General features: G+C 46.5%; 1 protein-coding gene across 1 annotated transcript in view; it reads left to right on the top strand.

Annotated features, from left to right (window-relative positions):
* Positions 1 to 2,073: 2,073 nt before the first annotated feature.
* Positions 2,074 to 17,608, top strand: part of C2CD2 (C2 calcium dependent domain containing 2) — a 64,704-nt gene continuing 49,169 nt past the window's right edge. Inside the window, exons 1-2 of the mRNA XM_006274587.4 lie at positions 2,074 to 2,464; positions 6,142 to 6,240. Coding sequence (XP_006274649.1) covers positions 2,192 to 2,464; positions 6,142 to 6,240 — 372 coding nt within the window. The 5' untranslated portion in view covers positions 2,074 to 2,191. The remainder of the gene's footprint in view (positions 2,465 to 6,141; positions 6,241 to 17,608) is intronic.

The following is a 17,608-nucleotide window of genomic DNA, read 5'->3' as shown; positions in this document are numbered from 1 at the left end:
CCCCATACCCCCACAGACTTACCAGCCGGACACTGCTCTCCAAGGGCTGCACTCCTGGCCCCATGCATGCTGCAGCTGTGCACATGCATGTGGCAGTTATCAGCAACATTATCAGCCACATCAGTCCGAAAAGCTGATAATGTCAATTTTCCTTTTATCAGTGCTGATACAATATGGACCAATGTATTGATGCATCTCTAGAAGACATGGTTCATTATAATCTACCTGACACTTCTAAACTCTTCATTCCACAGGGATTAACCATCCTCTCTTCTTTTTAATGAGCCTGATGTTTCACCCATCAGTCTAGCCTTTATTCTGCAGTTTATTAGCTGCTCCTAGTCATGAACCTTCTATTTCACAATGCTGCAGGCTGTTTTTAACTCATTCCAATGAAGTGATATTTGTTTTGGCTTTGATCTTAAACTGAATAATACATCCCTAGGCCCCAGGCATCCTAGTAAAGCTTCTGTTTTTTATGAACTGGCAAAAACTAGGTGTTGATTTTACATGAGCTGATGCACCTCACCCTGTGCACCCTCCTTTTCAGGATGCTATATCTATTGTCCAGGACTACAGATTCCTATTTGAAATTTCTAGGTTGAACCTTATGAAACATGTTTACAGGGCTAATGTTGTTTGGCAGCCTTGGCAGAATCACAAAGGCACCCCAGTGTTTTACAGGGAATGAGGGAGATGAGAAATGAGCCATGAAGTGAAGTGACTCTTTCAGCACTGCCTGACTAGAAAGAAAGGCTCTGTGGGCTTAAGCCCCACATCATAGAGAAACAGGGCTGGAAGGTAACTCCAGGAGGTCATCTAGTCCAGCATTTCTTAACTCATGGGTTGTGACCCAAAAGTGGGTTGCAAGAATATATGAAAGGGTCGCAAGCAAACTTTAAAAATGGATTCTCCTTTAAAGGAGAAAAATGTGCGAAACCATGGGTTTTCCCTTGTAGGCTGACAGCTCCGCCTGTAAAGGGCTGCTTGGGGCCCCCTGCCCGACACACTGGGGGGCTAGGACCTGGGAGTGGGGGACAGCAGGTCAGGAGTGAGGGGCACTGGGCTGGGACTGGCCATCAACGTTTACAAATGGATCTTGGTTAGGGTGGCCATCATCGAGGACAGTCCGGTTTTCTGCTCCTCTGTCCTGTATTGATACAAACCCCAATGCCTTTATGTCCTCTATTTTCTCTTCAAGAGAAAAATAGAGGACAGAGGTGTCTGGTTTCATATCAATAGAGGACAGAGGACAACCGGACTGTCCTGGTACAAAAAAGGTTGAGAACCACTGGTCTAGTGCAACCCTATGCTCAAAGCAGGACCATCTCCAGCAAGATCATCCCAGCCATGGCTTAGTCTACCAGAGCCTTAAAAACCTCCAAGGATGGAGAATCCACAAACTCTCTGTGTAACCTGCTCCAGTGCTTCACCACCCTCCTAGCCAGAGAGTTTTTCTTAATATCTATCCCAAACTCTGACAGATGGCGCACCACCAATTTGAAATGATACAACCTGAAGTACCAGCATTTTTTTTTCCAGTTCAACGTTAAGTACCACCAGCAAATTTTTGTCAGATGAAGTCATTATAATAAATCCGGTAGCATGCACCACTGACAGGTTGCCTGCGGTGGGAGTAGGCATACCACAGATCGGGAACCGCTGCTCTGACCGAAAACCTCCCTTTGCTGAAACTTGCGCCCGTTGCTCTGGCATCTGCCCGCACTGAGACCAGTCCAGCTCCGTGCTCTTCGGGGCCCTCCTTCACGTGCCCGAAGGCTGCTAGGAAATCCCCCCTGCGCCTTCTCTTCTCCAGGCGACGTACGCCCGATTCAACCAGCCTTCCCAGTAGGGGTCCAGCGGGCCTGACTGGGCAGGCGGCGGCAAGGGGAGCTGCCGGGGCGAGCGAGGGCGGGCTACTCCGCAGGCAGGCAGGGAGGGGGCTGCGGTGCGGGAGGAGAGCGCCTCACTGCCCCCTCTCCCCAGCGGGGGGAGGCTGTACGGGGCGGCGGGGAAGCAGGGGGCGGCTCCAGGCTGCGGCCGGGAGGGCGGGTGGGCGGGCGCGGGGAGGAGCTGGCGGCAGAGGCTGCAGCTGGAGGCGGCGGCGGCGGCGCGCTATGAGGGAGCGGCGCGGGCCGTAGCCAGGCCGGGCAGAGCCGGGTGCCCCGCGCCGCCGCCTCCTCCCTGCGGCATGTGCAGCCATGTCCCGGGCGGCCGCGGGCAGGGGGGGCGGCTGCAGTGGCTCGCCCTGGTCGCGCTGTTCGCGGCCGCCCTGGCCACGCTGGCCGTCTACCTGGTGCAGTACGTGCGCATCGCCTGGCGGCGCCGAGCCGGCTCGCCGCGGCCCCCGCCGCCCGCGGACAGCGACCCGCTTCTGGCCTGGGTGCTGGCGCGGGGCAGCTGGAGGAGCCAGTGGCGGGGAGCCTGGACCAGCGCGCTCAACGCGGCCGCCAGAGCCCGAACGGTGAGGGAGCAGCCCGGGGGCGGGGCGGGGCGGGGCGGGGCGGGCTCCTGCCCCCGGGGGGTCTCGGCAGCCTCACCGGGGTGCGCAGTGTCATCGTGCGGGATAAGGCTGCACGCCTCTAGCCTAGGTGAGAGCCCCACGGACTCCCTGGATGCAGCCTCTTCTACACAGGGCTCTTCACAGATGTTGCTGTGTATCTGTGTGTGGAAGAGACGGGGTCATAGCGTGCAGTGTAGTCCTCTGCATAGGTTAGGGCCCCGAACACTCCTTGGGAATTCAGCCGCTTCTAGACAGAGGCAGAGACAGCTGCTGATGTGGATTTTCTGTATCTTTTTGTATACCTAATTGATAGATGGATATAATGATAGGTAGATATAGAAGAGGCCGGGTTTCCAAGGAGCCCTCAGGGCTCTAACCTACGCAGAGGCACGCCATATATACATTACTATGTATGCTAGTATAATTCATAGTGAGAGAGAGACTGGATAATGTAAGAGAATTATATAATAGTTTAATTAGCAATTATGTGTGTGCATTACTATACTATACTATACTATACTATACTATACTATACTATACTATACTATACTATACTAGTATCCAGTCTCTTCTATGTAGAGAGATATATAAGTACATCTATACAGATACGTACCTATCTAGAAGAGGCTAGACATCCAGGGAGTCCTTTGCTTATATATGGGCCATAGACTCTATATATAACCTCTCTCTTTATATCATGCCTATATTTGTGTGTGTGTACTCTAACCTTTGCAGAGGCACACACACATGTGCATATATAGGAGGCATACTATATATATATAGATGAACAGATAGATCTATATCTATATAGTGGCACATCTAGAGGCACACTTAATATATATATATATATATATATATATATGGAGAAGGAGGGGGAGAAAGAGAGTCATACTATATATACACACATATACCATATAGTTTTAAGGCTGTATCATAAAGTAAACTGGCATTTTTCTTTTCCTTCAGGTGTTTTCCAGTTCCCTTGTGTTTCATACCATTATCTTTTGGAAGGTTTAGACTAAAATCTGTCTCCTGCCAAATAAATAGGAATTTTTTCTTTTTTGGACCATTTTGTCAAACAGTCATCTATTTGAAATAAAAAGGGAACATTTCTGGTCTCAGTTGCTCCTGTTGTGTATAGCCATCTTTCTGTAAGATTAAGTGAACGTGTTGTGTGCTGGGGTGGTTGAGTGGACTCTGACCCAAAGACCGACACCCCCTTTTTGGATCACTTGTTTTTTTGTGGTGGTGGTGGAATCTGTCATAAGTTTGGACTAAAAGTGTTTTCTCGCAGTCATTTTCTGGAGTCATGCTTTAATATGTGAGACACACATCTAGTTTTTCAAACTTCAGAAAAAAATTATCCACATGTTGTTAATAAAATAGTCAGATTAGGTAAACATAGTTATGTGCACTTAAATCAAATCTTGGCATTTACTTTTCCTGGTTTTTTTTATCATTGTTTAGCTTAAGGGGCAAGAAGATTGCAGTTCAAAACATACGACTTCAGAATGTCTTTAACCAACAAAATTTACAAATTTCCCTCTCTAGCTGCTATCTTTTTTCTTTTTGTCTTTTTTTTTTCTTGTTTTTAAATTTTTATTTTACAGGAGGTGGCTGGGAGTGTATGGGTAGCTGCAAGGGTCAATAGCATTCCTGCTACAATCAAGGTGGTCTGTTTGCTTATGTCATTGATAACATTGTTTAGGGCCTCAGAGGAGATAAACAATAGAAACTTCCTGACTTGTCACATGACTCTTAGTTTACTAGAGAGCCAGAATTTTCTTCTAATAAAAAAACTCTGAAAATTAGTCAGTTCTAGGTTGCCTTGTTCCTCTGCTTATATCCAAGGGCTCTTTTTCTTTCCAAGACTTTTGATGCCTTGTGCTGTTTTAACTTCATTATATAGGCCTGTATTTTGGAAAGCACCAAATGTGACTGAGCTGCCTTTCCCTTCCCCTTCCTTCCCTCCTGTTTGGAAAGGCTTGCAGTTAGGTACAATTCTGAAAACACAAAATAGAACTCTGACTGGAGGAGGAGGATGCGAGGCTAGGTCAGGTCATGTCAGTCTAATTTCCTGGACGTGAATTGAATCCTTGCTGTGTCAATGGAAAAAGCCAAGTTCTGAACCATCTGGGAAAAGTTTAACCTTCTGAATTTGAAAACTTCTGTGGATTCTTCCATTCCTTCAAGACCGTACTGGCTTGTTGGCTTTCCCAAGCAATCCTTTAGTGCCTGTTTATGTGCATTAGAGAAGAGGGCAGGGAGCAAGGTGAGGGAATAGAGAGAGAAAAGTGGGGAGAGGGTACACTTTCCAAGCCTTACAGTAAACTGAGAAGGTGAAAAAGGAATGTCTTGTGTCTTAAAATATTTGCTGCAGTGTCAATAAAAACTATGGGTTTCTTGTGAGAAAAGATTTGAATGATCCCCACACCCCCCCAGTCCAGTTGTTTAAGGTGGATTGGGAACAAGTGTTAGGAAACAAAAATTTAAAACCTAGGGAAGACAAATAAATACAGAAAGTAACATTGTCTCCGATGTGCTGGCTCTCCCCAAGAAAACAGCTGTAGCTTTTTTTTCTGAGTTCACTGCCTGGCACTGCAATATGGTGTTACTCCCTCCAGCCAGGCTTCCCAAACTCCCAAAACAATGTCATCATCACAAAGCTAATGACATTCCTCTGTGCATGTGCTGTTGGACCAAAGCAGAACTCAACCTAGAGAGACTGCTAATGCAGCAGCACTCGCTTGCTGGAAATGCACAGCCTGTGTGAAATTCAATTATTTGTTGTTTCTGAAAACATGACTTCACCACCAAAACAGGTTCTCTACTCTGTTTCTCTTCCCCTCCTCCTTCCCCTCCCCCAATCCATATAACATTTCCATCAGACTTTTTGGTTGTGTGTGTTGTGAGTGACTTGTGTGTTCAAAGATAAGCAATTCTTAGTATTTAAAGGGGCTCTTAATTTTGCAGTAGATTATGCTGTTGTATAACTGTCCATAAAGTAGTGTTTCAGTTATCAGACTAAATGCAGAAAACACCTGTTTATACTATAATAATTCTGAATAATCCTTGTTCACAAGAATACCTTCAGCTGGACTACATATGGGCTTTATTCTGCAGTGTTGAGTACCCTGACAGGATGAGTCATGATCAGGCCTTGTGAGACTGAAATTAAGTATATGTTTTCTAGGTAGTGCCTTGCATTATGAAGTCAAATGCAGCAGAGGGGATAAAGAATTACAGTTTTGTATATTGGATCTTGCATTTCTGTTTTCTCTGTTTTAAGAACTCAAGGACAAGGTATATCATCCTCCTTTTTTAACAGAATTAAGAGCAATGGTCTCAAGTTGCAGGAAGGGAAGTTTAAGTTAAATATTAGGAAAACATTTTCTTGCTAGAAGGGTAGTAAAGCACTGGAACAGGTTACCCAGAGAGGTTGTAGACTCTCTACCCTTAGTGGTTTTTAAGACCTGGGTAGACAAAGCCTTAGCTGGGATGATCTAGTTGGGGGCAGTCCAGCCTTGAGCAGGGGATTGGAAAGACCGCCTGAGGTCCCTTCCAACCCTCATTTTCTGTGGTTCTACGAAAGTGAAAATGATATTATTTTGTTCAAATATGCCTTTTTTGCTTTTCAGGATTCATTGCTGCTTACATTTGAAGAGGAGACAACTCCTGAACCACTGGAGCTAGCAGTTAGAAGAGTCATAAGCGTTGTAAAATCAGTCCAAGAAAAGGTAAAATTCAGGCCTTCAGTCTATTAAAACAGTCTCTATTCCCACTGACTTCAGTAAGTGAGGTGCCTAAATACCTTTGAGCATATGGGCTTAAGCTCTTGTCAGGGCTGGTGAAAGACTGCATCATGGAATGTGTTAAGCTCTATGCATGCTTATTAAGCCATTTGCAAGTCTGGGGAGAATGTGCTTCAGTGCTGCTAAATGCTTAACACGTTTATTCCAAGGTTATGTGTGCATTTATAAAGATCACACGGTAAATATTATTTTTTAGACTCTTTCTCCTGCTCACATAACTGTTTTTAAAGCATGTGTAGAGTGGCGAAAGGAGGAGAAAGAAGGGTATGTTTCTGTTTCTGGTGAGCAAAAATATTTCTCATTGTCTCTTTCTTGTTCTCTTTCTGCAGATCAAAAGGTGTACTTTGTACATCATAAAGACTATGCTAAATAAATAGGTACAAAGTCTAAGGAGGGAATTCTGGAAATGTTAAATTCTACTATTGGCTTCAGTAAGGCCAGAATCTTCTCTTAAGTATGTGTTGTATGGCATACAAATACTTCAAAATATGGTAAAATGTACACTCTTTCTTTAAGGTATATATGGCCAAATCTACTGACTTCAAATGATGATTGAATTTAGAGTTATAATATGGACAAAACTGTAGACATAAATTACTAAGTTTAGAATTTGAGTGGTTAATTTTAGGCATCTGAAGCAGAGTGACTTGACTTCATTTTTTTCTGGGGGGGGAGAAGGGCTAAGTATCCACAGTGCTCAGATGTCTTTGACAGGTCATCCACCCTTAACTGACAGCACCCCCTTCCCCGGTTGGTTGTCAGGCAACTGAGATTAACAAGGATTTAGCAATACCACATCATATTGCTCTTCTCCAACTCCATCTTGTGTCCTAGCAGTTGCTGTTTTGGTGGCTTAATACCACTAAAGGGATTTTCCTGGCATTGTAGAATCCAAAGAATCTGGGTTGGCCAGGATTATTAGGGCTGCTTTCTGTTGCAAGCAGGGTTCAGAACTTGGCCTAATGTCTCCTGGTAACATAAAGTTATGGTTACCATATCAGCTGTAACATGGATCTCTTGCAAAAATATAGTATAGTACAAAAGTCGGCAACGTTTTTGGGCAGAATGCCAAAAACACCCACAACCTTGACTTGTAAGATGTTGGCATGCTAGGAGCAGATGGCTGGGGAAACGTGAGGGGCCTGATCCTTGTTGTTGTAGCACAGCCCTGGCCCCTTCTCCACCATCTGCCCCAAGGCATATGTGCACCAACCACCAGCAACTAGCCAAGTGGTGCTCCTTGGATCCTGGCACAGCCACTTCTAGCGTTGTGGCTGTCTGCCACAGCTGACCCAGGCTCTGGGGAGGCCCTTGCTGCCCGTTGTAGAGCCTGTACTGCTTGCAGCAGGTGGCAGGGAGGCTGCAAGCAGCTGCACCCGGGTCCACAGAACCTCAGCCTGGATCATAATTGATGGCAGGGAAGGGGCTGGGGCTGCACTGCCGCAAGGATTGGGGCACCTCACAGCTCTCCTGCCATCCGCCCTCAAGCCAAACAAAATGCTTTCGTATGCCACACTCTAGCATGCGTGCTGGGGGTTGCCTACCTCTGGTATAGTAGTCTGTGCATTTTAGCACAACTCTTAAACTACATGTATGTGTGTACTTGTAATTATTTGAAACTAGCTACGGGATTTTTAAATTAAAAAAACTAGCAAGTGAACAAACAATTGAAAATGCATATAAATCTTGCAACATCTAGTTTTTCTTGTTTAGTTTGACAACTGTAGTCTAATTTTAATTTCTTCTGTTGCATCGTGTTGCTCTAGTATAGTGCTATACCATTACAACTTGGCTAAGAATGGTAGAGACAGAGACAGTGAATAGCAAGGTTTTATTTTAATAGGTGGTCTTGCCTTTCAAGTGAGCTTCAATACCTAAGCACTGTAACTACACTACTGGGTGACATGCTTACCAAATAGTAGTGTCTCCTTAGAGGTTAAAACCTGCTTGGGTGTTGCCTGTGTAATTAGCACTGAAGGCTAAGGGAACTGTGGGATGGTGTCAGAATTCAGAAGTGGTTCAACATATCTTAAAAATCAAAATGCTTTTGCCTGTATAAACAGGTTTTTGTTGGACTCTATAATTTTGTAGGCCATGAACCTAACGGAAGATCAGACTCAGTCTCTGAATTTCCTTACTCTTAGTTTGGGGCAATTCAACCTTCTGGTCCCATAGGCCAAGTGCCACAGGCAGGGCCAGTCTGCAGGCTGGATCCAGTGTGGGGTCAGCCTGCAAGGTCAGTGATCCTGTGCACCAGCCCTGCCCCTCATGCTGGATCCGGCTACTGAATGACTCATGTAGTAGTGTGATCCAGCTTGCAGCACTCCTCACAAGTCTGGAAGTTTGGTGGTAGGAGATAATAATTACTATTGCCACAGCTCCCCTGCTGCCAAATTTCTGGACCCGTGAGGAGCCCCATATTTCAGATCAGGGCTCTAGGTTGATCACTAGTTTAGGGTACACCCTGTAGAGGAAGAACAGTATTATTTGAATTTCAGTGTAATGTCTTTACACAAGGGAGTGGTCCTCTGAGAAGTACTTTCACTCTTTTCCTAAATCAGGGGTCGACAACCCCCAGCACGCGTGCCAACCGTGGCATGCGAGGCCATTTTCCTCGCCATGCGTTGGAGCCGGGGGTGGGCAGGCAGCAGCTGTTTGCAGACTTCCAGCTGCAGCCAGCCTCAGGTCTGGGTAGCTGCTGTCAGCCTAAAGCCCGGGCTGCTCCCAGGTGGGAGGCTGCAAGCCCGGCTGTGAGCAGCCCAGGCTCCTTGGCTATCAGCAGCTACCCAGAGCCTGGGCCAGCTGCAGCCAGGAGGCTACAAACAGCTGCTGCCTCCCTTGCCCCAGCCCGGGCCCAACGGGCACAGTACTGGCACCTGCTGCCTTCCCAGAACAGGGAAGCTGCCTGCTGCTGCAAGCCCCACGCTGCCCAGTTCACACTTCCCCTGTGAGCATGGGAGCAGCGTAGGCAGCACACAGGGATGTGCCCCTCGCTGCTGCCCCTGCCTGCAGGAGAAGCGTGGCCAGGGCAGCGGGAAGCTTGGAGCAGGCAGCTTTGTGTGCACCCCGTTGTGCCCTGCCTCACCAGGTTCCAACACTGCTCTGTAGAAGCAGCGGTGAGGGAGGCACAGTGGGGAGCGTTCTCGGTATCCGCTGCTGCCTCCCCAGAGCCTGGAGAGGGCCAGGGCTGGGGCCGAGAGGCAGCAGATGTTTGCAGCTGGCCCAGGTTCTGGGTAGCTGCTGATAGCCACGGGGCTCAGGATGGGGGGCAGGGGCTTTGGGTGGGGGGCAAGGGGCATGAGCAGGGCTGGGGGGCAGGGGCTTTGGGTGGGAGGCGAGGGGCATGAGCAGGGCTTGGGGGCAGGGGCTTTGGGTGGGGGGCAAGGGTCAGCAGTGCTGTGGGGCAGGGGCTTTGGGTAAGGGGCAAAGAGCAGAAGCAGGGCATCCTGCCATGTATCCCCTTCCCTTTTTCTGTTTTTCTGGTATGCCAGCACTCCGGGACCTTGCAAGGTAGGCATTGTGGGGTTTTTCGGCTCTCCAGCCAAAAAACATTGCCTACCCCTGTCCTAAATGCTTTCTTTTCTTTGTTTGTTTTCTCTCACCATTTCTGGGCGTTCCTCTGTTGCATGTGACTTGCCAAGCCAAGGAGTATCTATCACAAATTCATGGACTAATGACTAGCCCCCATGTACTTTTATACACATGGAACTGGTTTGCCTCTGTAAATATATTACTGGAAGTGCTACATAACTGAAATTTCAGGCCCATTCATACTGCAACTTCTAATTGAAGTCTATAATGTGTTACTGGTCTGCGGGTTCTAAACCTTGCTTTGTAACTACACACTACATGTTTATCAACACCCAGGCAACTAAGAGCACTTTGCCCTTGCTCATGGCTTCAGCTAGCACATGGCTATCTTTCTGTATCTGTTTTAGCATGCTTTAATTATTTATAATTTAAATAAATTATTAAATTATTTATATTTACGGCCTTCCTTATGCCATGTGCTTTACAAGTTTCTTAAAATACATTTCTTGCACCAGAGAGCTCACAATTTGGGATTATAACAAAATGTAACAAGTGGATACAACAGAAGATTGAGGATGGGAGGACAGTAAGCATGCAGCACATGACAAAGCTATGAATAAATCTTCTGAAGCATGCTGCACACCTGTATGTGTATCCTTAGTAGAGGTGCACTGATATATTGGTCACGTATCGGACCAGCACTGATAAAAGGAAAATTAACTTTATCAGCTACTGGCTTTTTTTGGCCAGTGTAGCTGCTAATGTCACTGCTAAATATAATATGCCTTCTGGCCAGGGCCCCTGGACACCTTGTGCATGCACACAGCCTCCATGCACGTGGCCAGGAATGTGGCTGGGTAGTGTGGAGAGTAGCACCCTGCAGGTAAGTCTGTGGAGGGGAAGGGGCATGGGGTAGGGAAGGGATGTGGGGGGGCAGACCAAGGCCCCCATGGTGAGGGAGGGAGTGGGGCAGGGGCAGGCACTGCCCAATGAAGGCAGTGAATGGGACCCCGGGGCTGGGAGCAGGGTGAAGCCATGAGTGGCTTGTCCGGACGGGGGCGGTGGGTAGGGAAAGGAGGTGGCTCCCCATGGCTCCGCGCACCCCCAGGGGAGGCATGGGCATCGTCAGCCTTGGTGGGGGGGGCATGTGTTCCCCTGGATTTGTGCGCGGGGTGGATGTGGACTGCCAACTGTGGGCTCAGGGTCAGGGGTGGCGGAAGCATCTCCCTGGTGGAGTGGCTGAGCCAGGGCTGGGTTCAGTGCAAGCATGAGCAAGGCAGGCTCAGCTGTGTGGGGTAGGCAGGCGGCAGCAGTGCTGGGAGTGTGGCTATGGGGGGGCTAAGGCCCCTCGCTTGGGGTACTTTAAAGGTGGGCTTGGAGGAACTATAGCTACCCCAAAATTTGCCTTAGCCACGTCTCTCAGCACTGTTGCTATCTACCCGCCCTGTGCAGCCACGCCCAACCTGCTCTGAGCCCTGCCCTGGCCCACCCCCCACATTGGGAAGAGGCTGGGGCTGCCCCTGGCCCTGAGCCCACTACCTGCATCCACTCTGCGCACAAATCCAGATGGGCACATGCCCCAGTATACCACCCCCAGTGGTGCACGCAGCAGCAGGGAGCCACACCCCCTCCCCCCACCTGCCTTGCACCCCCTATATGAATCGCCCATGGCTTTGTCCCGCTCCTGGCCCCTGGTCCCATTCACTGCCTTGGTTGGGTAGCACCTGCCCCTACCCCACTCCCTCCCTCACTGTGGGGACTGCGATCTGCTTCCCGCCAGCCCCTTCCCTCCCCCCCACCCCTTCCCCTCCACAGACTTAACTGCAGGGTGCTGCTCTCCATGCTGCCCAGCTGCATTCCTGTAAATTGGCTATTGGACCGGTATCAGCCAATATGGCTGGTTAATAATTGGCTATCGGTATTGGCCAAGAAAGATGACACAGAGTTTCAACTCCTGTACCCACTTATATTTTTTTCTTGTTTTTAAGAGGGTGTGGCTGCAGATTGAGGCCCCCGCGGTGAGGGAGGGAGTGGGACTGGGGCAGGTGTTGCACAGCTGGGGTGGGACGGTCTCATGATGGATGTGCAAGTGGCTCGTCTGGAGGGCGCGGGGGGGCACGTGTCCCCGGATCTGCTCGTGGGGCGGGCTGGGGCCGGGGCAGTGCCGAGCTCTTTCCACTGGGAGGCCAGACCAGGCTGTGCTCAGGGCAGGCGGTGGCAGTGGCAGAGCTGGGAGCGGAGCTATGGGAGGGGCTGCAGTCACTCCAGAATTCACTGTAGCCCCCACAATGTCCACCCAGCTCAGCCACCGCCTGGCCCGAGCTCAGCACAGCCCAACTGCTGCCGTCACCACTGTGACCACCACGCACCATCTTGTGGTGCTGCTGTCGCTCCCACGCTGCTTTCCCATGGCCAGCCCCACTCTGCAGGCTGCTGACAGGCCTCGTGCCTGGCCAGTCATGTGCCACCCATCAGCAGCCCATGTGACCAGTCATGGGAAAGTGGTGGCAGCAGCGCAGGGCAGTGGGTGCCAGCTGGGCAGCACCCGTGCAGCCCACAGAGAGGTGCCACTTGCTCCTGGGATCAGGCACAGAAGCACACTCCCTATCTTTCTCCCCTCCCTGTCATTCAGACCCTCGCTGCTCTCCAGGAGGGTGATGGAGGAGAGCGAGCTGAGGTTGGGGGGAAGCTCTGCGGTGTGCTATGTGGGTTTGGCGGCACCCAGCACACTCCTCCCCCTCCCCTGGGTAAGAGCCAAATAGTGGGAATGCATCGAGGGAGACACCGTCACTGCGCACCTGTCCACATGTACCCCCTACAACCTTTCTAAGTATCCCTGGGGGGTACATGTACCCCCCAGTTGACAACCCCTGCCTTAGATCTTTGTGCAGTAGGATGTACTACTTAAGCAGCATAGAACAAGCAGCATACAAGTCTTCCAAAGTATCCTATTTCCTTCTGAAGTGCTATCTGAGAACTAGCCAGAGTAACAGTGCTATAGTAGTTCTTTGAGGACCCATTTGGGCTGTGAGCCCCACTGTATCATGCTCAGTGTAAATGTATACCAACATACTTCACCAGCTTTGAAGAGCTTAAAATCTAAGAAACTGGTGCATTTCCCAGGATGGGTAAAGATTGGATCATTTCATTTCTAAATAGCTAAGATGACAATACTCAGGCCAGTTACTAATTATAGTTCGGATAGGATCTACATATATAGAATACAGCTGTTCTGCTTGTAAGTAGTAAGTATTTATTTGCATTGTTTTATTTCATTTTGGCTGTAGCTCCATTAAGATCATCCATTCTGTAAAGTAATCCGGTGGTCTAGAAACTGGCACACAAATTTGGCAAGAGCAAACTTTCAGAATCTTTCTAGTAACTTTTAAAATACAGCATACAACAACCTTTAAAATACAACCTTAAAATACAATTCTCCCATTTTTTTCTCCAAAACTTTAACTTTGTATACTTTTAAAAAATATCCTCAAATAATCAGCTGTTCTGAGTTCATTAATTATACAACAGCTAATGGTTTTCTAAGAGTGACCATGTTGTAATGCTAGATAAAATATATATCAAAGGACTATTGAACAGTTTGCATTATGAATCTTCCAAAGGGAAGTGGCAGAGAGAAAGAGAGGCTTTATTATGGGCAGCAGTAGGAGAGAGGTGTTATCAGATAAGCTATGCAGTCTGCCTAGAAAGGCCTAATTGAACCAGTTGGCTCTGGCAGTTCTTTGAAGAGCCAAAAGCCACCAAGAGTTGGGCGCTTGAGCTAGCACTAATATAGGGATTCAGCTCTTTCAATCTCTTTTTGATCAGGCTTAAGATAGGTTTGAGGCCATTTATATCAGTCCCATCATCTTAACCTGTAGTCTCCTCAAGAGTTCATTATTGAGAAAAATTTCACCTGTTGTCAGATTCATGCAAACATAAGAATAAAGGTGTGGAAGGGACAATTCAGGCATCGCCATGTTGGCCAGTCTACATCAGCCCCTTTGGGAAAGCCATTATGGGGTTCTGGGCCCAATTCAGAGCACTAGATTGTGTGTAATCTTCCTTTCCATAACCTCAGTCAAGTCCTGTCAGCAGTTGTGTCCAATAGTACAACAGTGTTAACAAAACTCTTCCACACTTTAATCATTTAGTTACTTCTGTGTGACCATAGAGTGGATGCCTGGGGTCTTCCATCTGCCCTGATCTTTCTTTTCTGCTCACTACCTTTTTTCTGATATCAGGTGGTGCAATGCCAGCTGCTAAGTACAGGCTATCCTTTGGTCTTGGCTTTAAACATCCTGTTTTTTCATGGCAGCTGTCAATTAGAACTGTGTCTAGTTTCTGGGCCTGAACTGATCTTTCCCATACTGGACATGCATACTCTGCAGTCGAGTAACACAAGGCAAAAGTAGTGGTTTGTAATGTAGCTAGCTTCACTCCCGCATTGAGGTGACCAACTTTCAAAACATTGCTGCAGGTCAGGTGCTGACTTTCCCTTTTGTTTTCTCTACATGTGCTTTGAAGATAAGTGTTCATTCCAGTGTAACCTCCCAAGTACACAGGGTATGAGTGTTTAGTCAGTGGGATTCCATCCCAGATGATGTTTAATTTCTGCTTGGCTTTTCTGTGACATAGGTGAGCTGTGGCTTACATCTTGGTTGAGTTGGTGCAAAGCTGATTCTTATTGTAGTAATCTGAGAGGTTAGTGCATATGTTGGTGTGTTCTTAACAGTGACACAGTCCTTCTCCTGTGACATGATGTATAGATCATCAGCATATATGAAGCTCCATGTATTATTCAGTATGGGTTGGTCATTGGTATATATGTTAAAAAGGATTGGTGCTAGCAGGCCGCCCTGTGGGAGGCCATTTCATTGTTGTCTCCAGCAGCTCCATTTCCTGCACAGTTCTACGTAAAAAAGTTTACTCTTCAAAAGAGATTGAATGAGCTGCACTAGGTGGTAGTTGTGTGTCAATTTGTGGACTCTGGCAAGCAGGTTTCAGTGGCTGACTGTGTTATATGCTATTGATATGTCTACAAACAGAGCACCTGTTACCATCTCTTTCTTGAATCCATCTTCTGTATGCTGGATGATGTTTAGTATTTGGCCAATGCCTGGTCTAAATCTGGCTTGTTCTGGTATTAGATGTTGTTCAATATTAAGTGAAAGGAGATTGAGAATAAGGCGTTTGTAAAGTTTATAAAAATGGCACAGAAGTGACACTGGCCTAAAGTTCTCTGGGCCAGAGACATCCTTCCCTTGCTTTAACACATCTATTACACAGGCTTGTTGCTATAACTTAGGTATCCTAAGGGTTAATGAGCAATTGTTAAAAAGGTGTAATATCTATAACTTGGTAGTGGAACTAGAGTGCTTGCTCCGCTCCGTGCATATGTCATCAAGTCCAGCTGCTTTGCCATTCTTCAAGTGACTTGTTCTGGCATCAAGTTCATCTGTTGTGTATAGATAGTGTGCTAAAATTATTTTTCTCCAGATCAGTATGCCATCTCATCCATATTTTACCCTGTTTGTGCAAATAAATTTACTGTTGAGCAGAAGCCGGTGAGCCCCTTGATTGGCTGCAGTGTTGTGGTATTACTTGCTTTGTTCAGGTTATTACTCAGCTCGCAAATGGTTAACCATGCTTTTTTGCTAGTAGTCTCTACCTTCAAACAGTTTTTTTATTTCCATCACCTTTCTTCTTGGAGCTTGTTAGTTAGGGCCGTCCCTGCCTCAATAGTGTCTCCTGAGACTTAAACTTAGTAATTTTATACCCATTTGTTTTTGTGACATTACTCCCTGTCAATACACTAAGCAGATAAACACCAAGGAGGGAGAGAGCTAGAGAACAATTTTATCCCTTCCTAGCTTTGCCTAAATAAGCTCTGTTCTTTTTTGACTTATCATGTAAGAGAGGCTCTCTTTTCTCTTGATCTTTATTAATAGCAGCCCTTCTCTGCTCACTTGTTCCAATCTCAGTTAATCATTGAATAACATGATCAGAGCTGTATTCAGTGACTTCCAAAACAGCATTAATGCTTTCCTCTCAATTGTAGGATGCATCTGGGAGACATTTCTAGAACAGAATTTGTGTTTTTTTTCATAGGAGACCTAGGTGCTAGTCATTTTCCTCTTCTGTCAATTCTAAATGATAGGCACCTACCTCTTTATAGCAGAAATCCTTATCCATACTCAGGTATTTAACCTTGTACTCTGTGCTGCTGATTTTTCATCCTATTTCTATTCAGGCATCCAGTTTCTCCTGTAGAATACTTTTACCCTTCTCTTAATGATACTTCTTAACTTTGTGTCCTCAGCTTCATTGGCAAGTCCTAACTTTTGTGCAAATTAAAGTTATGAAAACATTAAATAAGATTTGTCCTAAGACTTCTTGAGGAACTTGCTAATAACTTGCCTTCAACCCAGTGGGTTCTCCTTCCAACACTACCCTTTGCTGTCTCTCTTCAGCCAGTTCCTTATTCTTGGGGACCACTGTAATTCGGACTTCAGGGGATTTTGGGGGAAAGCCCAAAATGTAGCATCTCCCACAAAGCCCCGGAAAACTGTGATTTGGCTAGAAATTGCCTGAAAACATGAAGAAGATGGAGGGCCAGGGGCAAAAAGTTTTTAAAAACCAAAAAACTTACCTGAAACATGGAGAAGAAAGGCAGCAAAGCCCTGAACACTATAGAAACCTCACATATTTCCAGAGGCAGCTAGAAAGCATATTCTTAACAGAATGAATACATTATTTTTAAAATTATAGTCCAGCGGTGTTCAACTTATCCATCCTCACGGAATCTGGTTTGCAGTCTAGTCTGCTGGTTCAACCCCACATGTCACTCCAACCTCGCTTGCGCATAGTGCTCATGTTATCCAGTCAACAGAGCATTCTGTTTTGGTAGGACTTAATGAATGCTCAACGATAATTACCCATAAACATTTGCTTGAGCATGAGCAAGTTTTAATTTCAGTTTAGGATGAAGCCTTTATAATACCAATAATTAGGAGTTTAACTATGCTAGTGTTTTTCATACTAACATAACTTTCTATGATGTTACATAGACTACATTATTGTAACTTGAATTACAAAAACAGGTTGGGTATTTTTCCCCCTTTATTTGTTTGCTTTCTGGCCATCTCTTGTATGAACTCTGTCATTACATATTCTTAAACTTTTTTTTTTTTTTTAGTCCAGTGTGTAATGAATCTAAGATGACCTAAATTTGGAGTTCAGTATTTTTACTGTATACAGTCCAACTTAGAAATGTGGACGTGAAGCATGCACCTAATTGAAAGGTGTATCCTTTCCAAAGTGGCACTCTTCATGAAAATTATTAGACTATTTATGCAGTGTCAGAAAGTGCCACTTCATATTACATTTCTTGCTAGCAGATTTGCTAACGTGTCAAATACAGCAAAGCGAAATTGATAACACTTGTGAAGAAATGTAGCTACTTCCATTTCTCAATGCAAGTGTGAGAATAAGATCTTTTCTGCTTTGGAAGACCACAGGAAACATTTTTTTTTCATATCTCTTGATTATATCTTACGATTCATTGTCTGTGATGGTCAATGGCTTTGTTCTATAGACTATTCTGTGTATCTTGTGTTGCAAGCTTGGTAATTACTACGGAAGGAGATGATGAGCCATTTCACTCAGCAGCCCTCATGACCCTACCTGTGGTGCTGTGTGGATGTGGCTATAGCAGGAGGTGGAAAGGTTTTCTGATGGGTGGGAATGAAAAGTCCCAGCTTGG

The sequence above is a fragment of the Alligator mississippiensis genome, chromosome 1, assembly GCF_030867095.1.
Source record: "Alligator mississippiensis isolate rAllMis1 chromosome 1, rAllMis1, whole genome shotgun sequence".
NCBI lineage: Eukaryota > Metazoa > Chordata > Crocodylia > Alligatoridae > Alligator > Alligator mississippiensis.
Note: the sequence above shows the minus strand (reverse complement) of the source record. Positions and strands in the feature narration are given on the sequence as shown.